Raw genomic sequence first — 16010 nt, forward strand, 5'->3', positions numbered from 1 at the left:
CTCTGGAGGCTGAGGCAGGACAATAGTGAGTTTAATTCAGGACTGCCTGGGCAAAATTTGTAAGGCCCTATCTCTAAACTATAACAGAAAAAAAGGCCTGTAGCATGGTTCTAGGAGAAAGGTACTTCACTACCAATTTTCCAGGCCCTGGGTTTACACTCCATGGGGAGATGGGAGAAGATTGTGAAACCAAAAATATTAAACAGTGCTGAAATAAATTGTTTATCTAAATAAAGGCAGACATATTCCATACTCATGAATTAGGAGAAACTGTCATTTAAAAAATAACATCAAAACAAGTTTTCCTCAGTCAAATTAGATTTCAGTTCAATTCCTTTTAAATCCCAACAGGGTAATTTTGGTTTAGGAAATGGACAAGTGTGAATGGAAACAAAGTTATAGAATAACCCAGAATGCGTTAAGCCAGGATACTTGAAGACACTTCCACATCGATGTTCACTGCTCTGCTATTCTGAATAGCTAAATTGTAGAAATAGCTCAGATGCCTTTACACAATGGAATTTTACACAGCCATTAAGAAGAATAATGTCATTTGCAGGGAAATGGATGGACGCACACATATCTGTTAAGTGTTAGATGCCAAGCTCAGAGAGGCAAATGGCACATGTTTTCACTCCTCTATGGTAACTAGACCTAAAATATATTGGGACTTGGAGTATTTACATACAGTGTGAGACCAAAAGACTATTAGGAAAAGAACACAAAGGCCTCTGATCAGAAAAAAAAATAATACTGTATTTATTGAACTCCAGGACATGGATAAGAGGTTTTTTTTTTCTTTGTTGCTGTTTTTGTTTTCTTTTACTTTTGTTTGTTCATTTTATATGTCTTTGGGACTGTAAGAAGAGGCACAAAATGGAGGGACAAATAAACAAATGTAGCAGAGGTACTTATTAGACACTGTTGGAAAATTTGTGGGTGAGGATGGGAGGGAAAAACTGAGAGAGGGAAGGAAGAGGTGATAATGTTCAAAAATAAATGAAATCTTTATCTAACTTATATAACTGCAATCCCTCTGTACGTTACCTTTTTTTTTTTTTGCCAGTCCTGAGCTTGAGCTCAGTGCCTGAGCACTGTCCTTGGATTTTCTCAAGGCTAGAGCTCTACCACTTGAGCCTCAGCACCACTTCCGGCTTTTTTCTATATATGTCGTGCCACGGAATCGAACCCTGGTCTTTGTACATGCTAAGCAAACTACAACTAGGCCAAACTCCCGGCTCCTCTACATTGCCTTTATAACAATAAAAATTAGCCTGGAGTTTGGACAAGTGCTAACAGGGAAAATAATAGTCTTTGCAACCTATAATGGTGAGGCAATTGGAAAAAATAAAAATAAAAAGTGGGGTTGTGGCTCAAGGGGTAGGGCGGTAGCCTTGAGCTGAAGAGCTCAGGGACAACACCCAGACCCAAAGTTCAAGCCCCATGATCAACCAAAAAAAAAAAAAACACAAAAAAACAAGAATTTGGATGGAAGTGATGCTATGACTCAAGTGGTAAAGTGGTAGCCTTGAGCTGAAGATCTCAGGGACAGTGATTACCCAGGCCCAGAGTTCAAGCCTCACAACCGAAAATAAAAAAAGAATTTGGACATTTTTGCTGGGTGTTAGTAGCTCATGGTGATGATAATCCTAGCAACTCAGGAGGCTGAAATCTAGAGGCTGATAGTTCAAAGCCAGCCCGGGCAGAATAGTTCTTAATATTTCATCTTGTATTAACCAGCAAAAAGCTGAGCTGGAGGCATGGCTCAAGTAGGTGAGAACTAGCTATGAGTAAAACAAGCAGATTAAGAATGAGACCCTGAATTCAAGCCTTGGTACCATCAAAAATTAAAAAAAGGACTTCAACCCTTTGCCTCACACACAAAAAATAATGTTACATGCATAATGGACCTCACACACAAAAATTAATGTTACATGCACAATGGACCTCACACAAAAATTAATGTTACATGCACAATGGTCCTGAACTTTAGAACTAAGACATGAGCAAGGGTATCAATATATGTGAAGTAATGCACCTTCTATCTGGTAAATATAATGTAACCCTTCTATTAATTACAATAAAAATATATGAAAAAAAGAAAATACAAAAGAATATCTTTCTAACCTTGATTTCAGCAAAGATTTTTTAGATATAACACCAAAAACTTAACAAATTGAACTTCATTGGAATAAAAAATTGTGCTTCAAAAGATATTTAAGAAATTAAAAGGAAAGCTACAAATAAGCAGCAATATACATTATGTAATTATTTTTTTTGGCCATGGGGCTTGAACTTTGGGCCTGGGTAGTGTCCCTGAGCTCTTCAGCTCAAGGCTAGCACTCTACCACTGAGCCACAACACCATTTCCAGTTTTCTGGTGGTGAACTGGAGATAAGAGTCTCACAGATCTTCTTGCCCTGGCTTTGAACCATCATCCTCAGATCTAAGGCCCCTGAGTAGCTAGGATTACAAATGTGAGCCACTGGTGCCAGGCTTTATACAATTCTTTAAAAAGGACCTGTATTCTAAATACAAGAACTTTCACCACTCAATACTAAGAAAACAACTCAATTGAAAAAAAAAATTGGCCAAGGGCGAGGAGTTTGGTCTAGTGGTAGAGTACTTACTTGCCTAGCATGCATGAAGACTTGGACTCAATTCCTCGGTACCACATACATAGAAAAAGCCAGAAGTGGTGCTGTGGCTCAAGTGGTAGAGCCCTGGCCTTGAGAAAGCCCAATGACAGTGCTGAAGCCCTGAGTTCAAGCCCCAGGACTGGCCCCCCCAAATAGGCCAAAATATCATAATGGCAATGAAATAATAACAGAATGAGAATAAACATTTCAACACATAACAGCAAAATAATCCATAGTAATAAACCACTTATTAGTATTACATTTATTACACAAATCTAAGCAATTCCACCTAAGTTTAGAAAAGAAGAGCAGAGATAGAATATTTAGAATATCTTATGCCAATACTTTCCTGGCAGGTCATGTGTTAGTTTTCAGATAGAATTCTAGCTTTGATACATGCCCAGAGTTATGATACATGCCCAGAGCTTTGACACATGCCCAGATACAAGACCACATCCAGGAAGTTGCACTATGAATCAAGGGATAGGGGGTTAGCCTTGAGCTGAAGAGCTCAGGAACAGTGCTCAGGCAAATCCCATGACAAAAGAAAAACAAAAAACAAAAAAAAAACAAAAAAATACATCCAGGGATAAGGAACCTTTTTTTCTTTCAAGTGCCATTTTGGATATTTATAATATCATAACTGGTCATACAAAATTGTCTATACAGGTGGACAGCTGTGGGCAGCTGAAAACAGCCAATACGTATCATACGAGCATCATGTTGTTCTGGTGCAGTGCCTCACACCTGTAATACTAGCTACTCAGGACGCTGAGATCTGAGGATCAAGGTCCAAAGCCAGCCTGGGCACTAAAGAACTGAAGAACATGGAACTCTTATCTCCAATTAATCATTAGAAAATGGATGGAAAGTGGGGTTGTGGCTCAAGGGGTAGGGCAGTAGCCTTGAGCTGATGAGCTCAGGAACAGTGCCTAAGCCTAGAGTTTTCAAACACCATGACCCACCAAAAAAAACCACATCATGTACCAATGATTTTAAGGGCTTTATATTGTCCAGCCAGATATCCCCTATCCTTGTCACAAATATCTAGGCAATAACCAGGTATTTTATGTTTGCCACATGGACAAAGTAACTGAATAACGATTTTACAAAGGAGGCAATCCAAATGGTCAATAAAATGTGACATGTCCACTTATTATTAAGAAAATAAAGGTTAAACCACAGCAAAACAAACAACATATGCACAAAATCCTGAAAAAAATACAGAAGCTGAGGAACACAACACAAACATGCATACACATAGTACAAGGGAAAGTTCAGAGAAACTACAGCATGTGATCCCTGACTGTAGAGTGAATAAACCATAAATGTGATTATAAACTCTGTATTAGATAATATGATAGTGATCATAAAACTGTAATTATATAAGAAATGTCCTTGTTCTTAGGAAATGCAAAATGAGGTATTTAGAAATAAAACTTCATTTCATCATATACTTATTTTGACAGAGACAAACAAATGTGGCAGTATGTCAACAACTAGTAGCACAGATGATATGTGTGTGTCTTTAATTTTTAAATGTTCATATTTGAAAAATTTAAAAACAAAAGTGGTGGAAAATAACTCTTGTTTAAGGGTTAAAAATAAATTAACATTAACTATTTCTTAAGAAGAGAAGGCTGGGCTGGGAATGTGGCTTAGTGGTACAGTGCTTGTCTTGCATGCATGAAGCCCTTGATTCCTCAGTACCACATAAACAGAAAAAGCTAGAAGTGGCCCTGTGGTTCAAGTGATAAGAGTGTGCACCTTAAGTAAAAGAAGCTCAGGGACAGTGCTCAGGCCCTGAGTTCAAGTCCCAGGACTGGAAAAAAGAAAAGAAAACAAGGCAATAAGAATAAAAGTAGAATATGGTAAAACCCAATGTGGACAAGAATATGGAGCAATGTGAACATTTCTACATGATTTGTGGTATTTTAACGGGTAAAATCTGAAATTAGTATCTACTAAACAGAGGACATATTCAACTGTTCACTCCTCAATTCCATTCTAACACATATACCCTAAGAAACTCTTAATGATGAGTGTTAAGAATACTGTACAAAAATCATAGTAGTAAGACTGATTCTTGTAGCTCCCCACCTCCAAAAGGAAACAAACCAAATATCAAGAACCCAGTAGAATAGAAAAAATTATGGTATGATAGTAATAGGAGGCAATGCTAAATTTTGATGAAAACTATCTATATATAGTAAACTATCTATATATAGTAATAGAAATCAGCTATATTATATATACATAACACTATAAATACAATATAATATTAAGTACAAAAAGAAGAATCAATTGAATACGTACAGTATAATCTATTTCTACAATGCTTACTATTCATTGATATAAAAATGCAAAACTTGCTGACATCTGAGGAAGCCAGCCCAGAGAGAAAATTCTGTGAGACTTCACAAAAATGCAAAACTAAATACTTCTAGTGCTGGATAAATGGTACAAATATTTTTTAAAATAAGTAAATTATTAATACAAGTCAAGACAGAGGTTATACCTGATGGGGAAAAGGTTTAATTTGTGTAGTGTGTAAGAGGCTTATAGTGGGCTGACAATTTTCTAGTTCTTGGTCTAACTGAGCATGCATATTTTCAGCACTCTTAACATCTTGCAAAATCTCTGGTTTGTCACTTTCAGCAAAAGTAGAATACAAAATCAACACACAAAATTCAATAGCTTTTGTAGACACCAACAATAAAAAAGTTGAGAAAGAAACTAGGAAAACAATCTCATTCACTATAGCCTAAAAAAACCATCTAGAAATAAAATCGTAAAGATATGGAAATAGGAGGGTTTTTTTTTACTGTATGCAGTTATTTTCCTTTACTTTTGTTTTTCTTCCCTTTGGTTTACCCTCTGGTTACTGATTTTTATTTTAGTACCCTCTGTATCGTATTCAAGTTTATCTGATTCGGGAATGGGAAGGGGAATCACAGAAATGGTAAGACAAAGGAAAAAGGGTAAACCAATGGAACAGTGATACTCACAAGACACTATGTTGGGCCGGGCCATGGTAGCTCACCCCTGTAATCTTAGCTACTCAGGAGGCTGAGATCTGAGGATCAAGGTTCAAAGCCAGCCCAGGCACAAAACTGTTATCTCCAATTAACCTATAGAAAACTGGAAGTAGGAGGTTTGGCTCAAGGGTAGGGTGGAAGCCTTGAGCTAAAGAGCTTAGAGACAGTGCCCAGGCCAAATTCAAGCTCCATGATCCATCCACACACAAAAAAGACACTATGTTGGAAATGAATTTTACAACTTAGGGGGGGAAGGGAAGAGGGAGGGAAAGTGGGAGTAAAGAAGGAGTGGGACCGTAGCCTAGTGGTAGAGTGCTTGCCTACCATGCACAAAGACCCAGGTTTAGTTCCTCAGTACCACATATATAGAAAAAGCTAGATGTGGTGCTATGGCTCAAATGGTAGAGCTTTAGCCTTCAAAAAGCCCCAGGGCAGTGCTCAGTCACTAAGCTCAAGCCAGGGACTGGCACAAAAACAAATAAAACAAAATAAAACAACAAAGGAGGGGGGTAACACTGTTGGAAAATAAATTGACTCATTACCTTACTTATGTGACTATAACCCCTCTTACATCACCTTTACAATAAAAGAATGGAAACAATGTTATGAGTTTAACATAAAAAAGGTTAAAGACCTCTACTATGTCAACTATAAAATTTAAAAAGAAGATATGGAAAGAAAACACTAGAATAAAAGACCTCTTGTTCACCAATCAGAATTTATATTATATATACTATACTATCAAAAGCAATCTACAAATTCAGTACAATCCCCAGCAAAATTCCAATGTCATTTTTTTTACAAAAATAGAAATATCCTAAAATTCATAGGAAGCATAAAAGACCCCAAATTGCCAAGGCAATTCTGAGCAAAACCAGAAAAGCTTTTAGAAGATAAGGATAGAATTTGGTACTAAGGTATAAAGATTAGCAGCGTTAAGTAGCAAGGATTTTCCTAAGACTTGAATTCAGTAGAAAGAAAGGGAGAGTTAAAATGTTGAAGTTAGCAGAAAACAGAGCAAGGAGTTGAAAATTGGACAGAATTCTGTTAAGAAATAAAACATATGTAATGGTATGAAGGATATATATACACACAAACACACATACACAGAAAACATTTGTAACTGTGGGACTATTTGAGGGGATTAGAGGGAGTGGGAAGGAAAAGAGAACATCAAGAGGGTGAACAATAGTCAAAACACATTACATCTGTGAATAAAAATGGCAAACCTAAACTCACTGAAAGCTGATGCATAATAATGGGTAGTAGGGATGGAGAAAGTGAGAATAAGGGTCAATCCGATTAAAATATTTTGTATGCATGTGTGAAATGATATGCTGCAAAATCCTTTGATCAATGAACAGGCATTTAAAAAAATGCCTGGAATATAAAATAGGTCTAGATAGGGTGTAGACAGATAATAGGAGAAGGGGAATAGAGGATGATTGAAGGTGTATTGGTCAAAATAGATTAAGTATTTGTGTGGAACAATAAAGCTGGTTAGACTGGTTTGGGAAGGAGAGAGTGGGAGAGGGTGGGCTTGATCAAGGTATATCGTATGTACACACACACACAGACATATCAAAATGAAATTCCCTTGTATAACTGGTGGAAAGGAAATGGAATAGAATGGAAAAATAATAAAGATATAAGATAATATAGAAGAGGTTTCTGAAAAATGCAATGAGAAAATTGGTTTTTTAAAAAAACTGTCAGAGGGGCGGGGAGTTTGGCCTAATGGTAAAAGTGCTCACCTAGCATGCACAAAGACCCAGGTTCAATTCCTTGGTACCACATCCATAAAAAAAACCCAGAAGTGATGCTGTGGCTCAAGTGGTAGAGCTCTAGCCTTGAGCAAAACGTATCCATGCACAGTGCCCAGGCCCTGGGTTCAAGCCCCAGGACTGGCAAAACAAAAAACAAAAAAAACCAAAACAACAAAAAAGCTGTCAGATTCTGCAGGGCACTGGTGGCTCACACTTGTAATTCAGCTACTCAAGAGGTTGAGATGTGAGGATCACAGTTCACAAATCAGTCCTGGCAGAAAAGTCGTGATAATTACCTCCAACTAACCACTAAAAAGCTAGAAGTGGAGCTGTGGCATAAGCAGTACAGTGATAGCCTTGCGTGAAAAAGCTCAAGGATAGTTTCTAGCCCCAGGACTAGCATAAACAAAACAAAACAATATATATTGGCATCAGTCTTTCTGAGACTCTTGGCTTGCAAAACTTCTCTTTCTTTTTTTCCCAATAAAGTGCTTAAAAACAAGACAAAACCTGTCAGAATCAATTTTCATAATTCTAGAAAATAACTAAAAGCTTGCAACAATTGGGGGTCATTTCTTTTAGAAAAACAGCTAAAGCATAGTAAGAATGATGCATTTTGTGGTGTACAATTGGGGGTCATTTCTTTAAGAAAAACAGCTAAAGCATAGTAAGAATGATGCATTTTGTGGTGTCTTTACTTGTCCTATTTCCATTCTTTTCTCTCAGATCAGTAGGAACCTTAAAAGCCAATAATCTAAAAAACAAAACAAATTAACATTAAAGACAGCCACTAGAGGGAAGAAATGGGACTGGAACCCTTTAAAGCACAATTCCTAGAGAACCGTTTTAACATGATCTGTCTGGTGATCTCTACGAAAATCTCACAAGCAAAATCTTCTATTTGACTAAACTCCAAGTCTACCAAGTATAAACAGCCTTTTTCCCAAGACTATCAAAAATGAATGAAAGCGGGCAATGGCTCAGGCCTGTAATCCTAGCTACTCAGGAGGCCGAGATCTGAGGATCAAGGTTCAAAGCCAGCCTGGGCAAAAAAGGACCTGAGACTTTTATCTATAGTTAACCTCTAGAAAAGGGAAGTGGGGCTTGGCTCAAGGGTAGGGTGACAGTCTTGAGCTGAAGGACTAAGGGATAACGCCCAGGCCCAGGGGTAGGGTGGTAGCCTTTAGCTGAAGAGCTCAGGGACAGTTAAGCCCCATGACCCACAAAAAAATGAATGTAAGGCTGTTGTTTAATGTCATAGCTACCTGAGGTGGTGGGTCATAGAGAAAATCTAGGTAAGTCAAAAAGCTTACAAAGGCAAAATCTGGGGAATGAGATGTCCAGAAGAGGTTCTAAAAAGCTCCTGCACAAGCCAGGACAGTGGCTCACTCCTGTAATCCTAGCTACTCAAGATGCTGAGATCTGAGGATTGTAGTTGAAAGCCATCTCCAAGCCAGCCCTGGCACTAAAGAACAGAATTTGAGACTCTTATCTCTAATTAGAAAACAGGAAGTGGGGCTGTGGCTCAAGGGCCAGCTCAACCAAGCTTTGAGCTGAAGAGTTCAGGGACAAGGCCTAGGCCCAGGGTAGCATTGAGCTGAAGAGCTCAAGAGGTCAGGACAGCCCCAAGGTCAGAGTTCAAGCCCCAAGACTCACAAACAAACAAACAAACAAACAAACAAAAAGCTCTAGGATATTTCTGGTAATCTAGACAGCCACAGACATACTTTATAGCTATCAACATGCTAAGGCTTGTGCATGCTTAGGAAAGATCTGAAAAAGCTCTATGAACTCATCTTTGACTAACCTAGAGGATTTGTGTACCAGGAAATGGAAGCTAAAATGGAAATGTAAACTGTATGGCTAAGTATTGAAGATGTTCTCAGCACATACCCAGAATCCCTCAGGGAACCTGAAAAGGTACTAGTTCCAGACATAATGTTCTAGATGTAATGGAAACATTATACTAAGTTAGAGAACATTACATATTATATGATCCATTTATATAAAATTCCAAAATAGACAAATCCATAGGGATTAGATAGTAGATTAAGGAAATGGGAACTGAGAGAAATGCTGGAAGTGATAGAAATGTTCTAAAACTAGACTGCAGTTATGTTTGATGAATTTTTATAAATCTACTACAAATCATTGAATTATACACTTAAGAGAAGAAAGTTTTATGGTGTGTAATAAATGAAAACTCAACAAAACTGTGAAAATGTCCTAACTAGATGATATATAAAAAAAACCTCCCTTTTTTCCCAAATATAATAATATAAATAGGATAGTGGTAAAATAATGGAGAGAATTCAATTATGGAATGTTCATGTAAGGAACTCAGTCTTCTCTTCCATAAAAGCAAAAAGTACAATGGCAAGTCTGGAAATAAACAAAAGGGGTGTAACAAAACATGAATTTTCAAGAAGAACTCAGTAAGACAAGTAACATTTCTAATATTGCAATTTCTATAATTCCATCTCCCTCTCTCTAGCATTACAGTAGTCTTGAAACCAACAACATTGCAACTATAGTAGATATAAAATTCAGCAGTATAGCTGGGCGCCGGTGGCTCATGCCAGTAATCTTAGCTACTCACGAGGCTGAGATCTGAGGCTCACAGTCCAAAGCCAGCCCAGGCACAGAAGTCCATGAGATTCTTATCTCCAATTAACTATGAGAAAACTGGAAGTGTCACTGTGGCTCAAGCGTTAGAACACTAGCCTTGAGCTGAAAAGCTCAGGGGCAGTGCCCAGGCCCAGAGATCAAGCCCCATGACTGAAGAAAAAAAGCAGTATAGGTGAAACCAAAGGGACAGTATTGGTTATGAACATCCCAAGAACCCCATCCTCAGAGAATATTTCCTATTGGACATTATGAGTGATCGTCTTTGACCTGTCTTATATCCCACTTTGTGAGAATAGTCCATCTCTAGGGTATTTGTCAAAAATCAAACATTACAGACTCTGTAACAGTGCAGTTGTTTGAGACAATATTAACAGTTAACACTAATGACAGACTAATACAAAGTAAAAAAACTTAAAACAGGAATGAGATTTCCACAGAGGCTTTAAAAATTCCAAACATATTCTTGACAATGTAGAAGGTAATGAACTGTTTGAGGTGTGGCTTAATTGGTAAAACACTAGCTAGTGGGCAAAAGTGTCAGGTACCAAGTTTGAGTCCCAGTCTCAGACCTAAAAAACAAACAAACAAAAAATCACCTCTGGCTGGAACTGAGGCTCTAGGCAAGGAGAAAGTGAAGTCTAGGGCAGAATACTATACTGCTAACAGCCTGAATATTGAAAGAATATCCCCAACATAAATACACAAGAGCCTCAGCAAAGACTGGTAGAGTTTTTGATTCAAGCCATTTAAGAAAAACTCCCTCCAATTGTTAGCAGACTATTGCATTAACTGAACACAGAAAAATTACAGAATTCACCTAGGAATGTCATTCAACATCAAAGCCACAGGATAGTGGAGAATCAATTTTTTAAATTATCATACTACATTACTTAAAATATCTAATTTACACCAAACTTTACAAAATGCTGGAGAAAAAAAAGGAAGTATAGCACATACACAGGGCAAGGAAGTCAACACAATCTGTCCTAAGGAAGCATATTGGGTTTTAAAATGGTTATTAAAAATTCTTCAAACAACTAAACTATGGAGCCAAGCACTATGGTTTACTCCTTTAATCCTAGTTATTCAGGAGGCAGAGATATGAAAACTGTGGTTCTGAAGCCAGGCTGGGCAGGAAAGACTGAGAGATTCTTATCTCTAGCCAGGAAAAATTAGGAAGTGGGGTCAAGTGGTATACAGTTAGCCTTGACCCCAAAAAACTCAGGGACAACACCCAGGCCCTGAGTTCAAACCCCAGGACTGGCACCAAAAAAGTATACTACATACAAGGAACTAAGTTTCAGAATGTCTTATAGAATAGGTAATAAAATAATCAGAAAAGCCAGACACAGTGACTCAAGCCTGAAATCCTAGCTACTTATAGGAGTCAGAGATAAGATACTATGTTGGCAAAATAAAATTTTCCTGTGAAATAACATTATCTTTGTTTTTTTTAAAAAAAGAACATCATAGTTCATAGACAACTCAGGCATAAAAATCTGTGAGTGCACATGCCCCCTCCATAGCTTTGGGGTGAAGAAAAGGGTCAACCCCAAGAGACTTGGCTCATAGCTCTGGCCTTGTGACTGTGATACTTTTTCCCTTTGGGACACAGAGTTACCCTGAGCCTCCAGTTGTAGCCGTGGGCTCCAGTTCTCTTAGTGGCTCTGAGCCCCACAATTTTCGATTAATATTGAAGAAACAACAACTGAGAAAAGCATGCTTCTTCAACAAATGTTTTAAGGAACTCATGTTATGAAAGGCATTGAACTGGGCTTTGAAGATATAGAATGAAATGGCACACTCAAGCTGTTTCACGAGTTATTAGTATCTCTGTAGTCCCGCTGAATTTTGGTGTTTCTTTTCTTTTTTTAATTCCAGAAACATGATTTTTAACATGATTTTCCCAGAAATGAGCAAAAATCTTGTTTCACATTAACCAAACTGATAAAAATTTAGGCAGTAAATTGTCATTTCATCAATTTACAATAAAAAAGAATCTATAAGAGATTTAGGAGTTTAGCCTAGTGCCAAAGGCATAAAAGGAAGTATAAATGCTCTAAAGAGGAAGATGTATCCTCTGAAAACTAAAACATTATAAAAGGAAGTAAGACTCGGGTGGGGGTGGGGAGGAGGGAAATGGGGACCAAGACATGTGAAAGGGTATCAATGTATGGGAATTAATGCACCATCTATCTGGCAAATATCATGTAACCATTCTATTAATTACAATAAAAATATATGAAAAAAAGAACTAAATGAAAGAATTCTATGATATGGAAACAACAAAAAAAGGAAGTAAGACTCAAATAACAGAAAAGTATCCTATGGTCACGCATTAATGATGCCTATTTTACTCAAAGCTATCTATAGATTCAATGCATTCACTACAGAAATTTCAATTATATAATTTTGCACCAATAGAAAAATCTACCCTAAAATTCCTATGGAATTTCATGTGACCTCTTCAAATAGCCAAAACAATGATGAAAAAAATTAATCAACACTATTGCAAGTCTCATGCTTTCTTTCAAAACTTACTACAATGTTACAATAATTAAAATTCTGAGAAGAGCGAGGACTCAATATTTGTGTACCCAATGCTATGGACATGGTATTGGAAATATAAACACAACTACATAGACATAAAAATCTATGCTCTACAGACATAATGTTTTATTATATAAATTAATATATTTCTATGACATACAAACTCTCAGCCTAATTTTGATTATGTTCTAAAATCTAAGTGCCAGTGATTGTATATAGAGATTCCTTTCTTGAATACTTGTTTGTTAAACATTGAAGTAAAAATCAATGTTAATAAATTCTTTAATAAAAAAATTCTGTGGTACTGTTATAAAGATAGATATACCAAAAGAGTTAGAAGAGAGAGCACAGAAGTGAACTCCCATTAATATGGTCAAATCATTTCTGAACAGGATGCCAAGATTATTCAGTGGAAAAAGAAATGTTTTCAAAAAATGGTACTGGGAAAACTGTATATCAATAAGCAACTCAAGAAATTTGAGACTTATACCATATGCAAATATTAATTCAAAATGGGTAAACAACCTAAACAACAAAGCAAAAATTCTAAAATCTCAGAAGATAACATGTGGGAGCGTTTTACGACACTTGATTTAGTAATGATTTCCTGGATATGGCATGAAAAGCAAAAATCAAAAGACAAAATAAACAAACTGTATTTCATAAAAACTTTGCTCATCAAAGGAAACTATCAAAAAAGTTAAAAGGAAACTCACAGAAGAGGAATTATTTACAAATCCTATATCTGATAAGAGATAAATACTACTATAAACATAGAACTCCTATAACTCAACAAAAATGCAAGCAAGCCATTTTAAAATAAGCAAATATACTTGAACAGACATTTCTCCAAAGAAAATATACAAATATTTCTGCAGTATATAACACTAGTTATTAGGGAAGTTTAAACCAAAACTACAATGACAACTTCATATCTATCAAGGTAGCTAATATCAAGAACAAGAGAAGAAGGGGTGAAAGGGAAAACCCTAGAAAACAAATGTTACTCAGTATAAGGAAATTGAAATTTTTGTGCATTGCTGGTAGGAATGTAATGGAAAGGATATGTGGTTGTCCATAAAGAATTAAGTGTAGGTTATCATGTGATTCTACTTCTGGGTATCTACACAAAAATAATTGAAACTAGACAAATCTATCTGTACATTCATGCTTACAGAACCATTACTCCCAATACCTAAATCATCAAAACCACCAAGCTGTCCACTGGCAAATTTTTCTAAATGATATCGTATGGAGATATATCAATAAAACCCCTTAATATAATTAATACACACTAATAAAAATTGGCATATACACACAATGTAATTATTATTTAGCTTTTAAAAGGAAATACATTCTGACATATTTTATCAGTGAACCTTGAAGGGTATTGCACACTTATAATCTTAGCACTTGGAAGCTGAAGCAGGAAGATCATAAATACAAGGCCAGCCTGGACTACACAGAGTTTCAGGCCAGCCTGAACTATATAACAGACTATCTTGAAAACAAACTAAAATAGAAATAACAAAACCCAGCTATAAAAGGAAAAACAGTGCATGATTCTGTTTATATGAGGTACCTAGAGTAGTTTAATTCATAGACAGTAATTAGCATTGTGGTTTCCAGAAGGTGGGGGAGAGGGAAATGAGGATGTAGTATTAAATGGGTTCAGTTAAAATGTGCTGGAGGTAGGTCAGGAGTGTGCCCTAGTGGTAGAGTGTTTGCCTAGCATGCACAATGCCCTGGGTTTGATTCCTTGGTACCAAATACACAGCCAGAAGTGGTGCGATGGCTCAATGCTAGAGCGCTAGCCTTGAGCATAAAAAAACTCAAGGACAGTGCCAAGGCCCTGAGTTCCTAAGCCCCAGGACTTAGGAAAAAAAAGTTCTGGAGCTAGATGATGATAACTGTTGTAAAACAATGTGAATATCTTTGTCTTTAGAAGTATACACATAAAGTGGTTAACATGTTAAATTTTATGTTTTATATATATATATGTATACACATACATATTCTATGAAATGAAAACAAAGGTTTTAGCTATAAAAGATACTATTAAGAAAATGAAAAGACAGGCTATAAACTGGAAAAATTACTGTAAATTACATATTCAATAGCACTATGCTTATAATATATCTGAAATCTCAGAAGTCATCAGGAAGGAAATAAACCAGAGATAAAATAGCCAAAGGTTTGAATGCACACTTTAGCACAAAGTATACAAAGATGGCAAATAAGCACATGAAAAGATATTATCATTAGGCATTAAAGAAATGCAAATTAAAAAAACAATGAAGTACCACTTCAAATGTGTCAGAACAATCAAAATAAATACTGACGATACCAAGTGGTGGGAATGCAAAATGGTACAGCCACTCTGAAAATGGTTTGGCAGTTTCATATAAAGTTAAATGTACACTTACCATATGACCCAGTAATCCCACTTGATATTTACCTTAGAGAAATAAAAACTTATGTTCACAGAGAAACCTGTACAAGAATGTTCATAACAATATTATTCATAACCTGGAAATAAGCCAAATTATATATCAATGGATAAATGATAAATTATGGAACATCCATACAATGAAATGTTGACTTCACAAAGTGAATGAACTATCGATGCAAATAACTTGAATGAGTTTCAAGGGCATTATGCTGAGTGAAAGGAGTCTGACCTAAAGATTATACATTGTGTGATTCCATTTAAGTGACAGTTCCTAAAAAATAAATCTAAAATGATGGAGAACACATCAGTGATAGTCAGGATTTATGGAAGAGGGTTAGAGTGACTATATAGAGAGATAGTATGAGGGAGTTTTTCAGAGTAATGGAGCAGTTCTTTCTAATGTTTGTGATGGTGGTTATGTGACTCTACATGATAGATAACTCACAGAACTGCATGTAAAAAAAACAGCCCCATGCAATGTTATTATAAGTGCATTTCAAAAATAAAATGTTAGCTATTATATCACCAGCATTATCAATAATTATACTTTACTGATTAATAAAAATATTCAGAATTATTTGCAAAATAGGATCTAATGAAATGAGTAAGGTCAATTTATGATTGGCACAATAACTTAAAAGCACAGAGATAAAAATAACACCAATTATAAAAGCATAACATTTCTCTACTAATTTCTCTAATATTTTGGATCAGGGTAGTATTGTCTAGCTGGATCATTCCTGTAAACATTTTCATATACTGAATAAGGAATTACATAAAGTTTAACTTAGAATTTTGGGACCCTAGGTAACATTCCTAAAACTAACACTTTAAGAAAACTCTCAACTTGCCTTTTGTGCCTAATATTATCTTCCTCTTCATTGAGGTCATGTACTTGTCTGCACTTGTCTTTTTGTGGTGTGCTGTGAAGGTTTAA

General features: G+C 36.2%; 1 protein-coding gene across 1 annotated transcript in view; it reads right to left on the reverse strand.

Moving 5' to 3' along the window:
- Rbm41 (RNA binding motif protein 41) overlaps window positions 1-16010 on the reverse strand; it is a 42808-nt gene that overhangs the window by 19465 nt on the left and 7333 nt on the right. The window contains exon 5 of the mRNA XM_090325901.1: window positions 15925-15996. Coding sequence (XP_090182027.1) covers window positions 15925-15996 — 72 coding nt within the window. The remainder of the gene's footprint in view (window positions 1-15924; window positions 15997-16010) is intronic.

This window comes from Megascapheus bottae, chromosome X (genome assembly GCF_031878675.1).
Source record: "Megascapheus bottae isolate mThoBot1 chromosome X, mThoBot2.hap1, whole genome shotgun sequence".
In the NCBI taxonomy this organism is placed as follows: domain Eukaryota; kingdom Metazoa; phylum Chordata; class Mammalia; order Rodentia; family Geomyidae; genus Megascapheus; species Megascapheus bottae.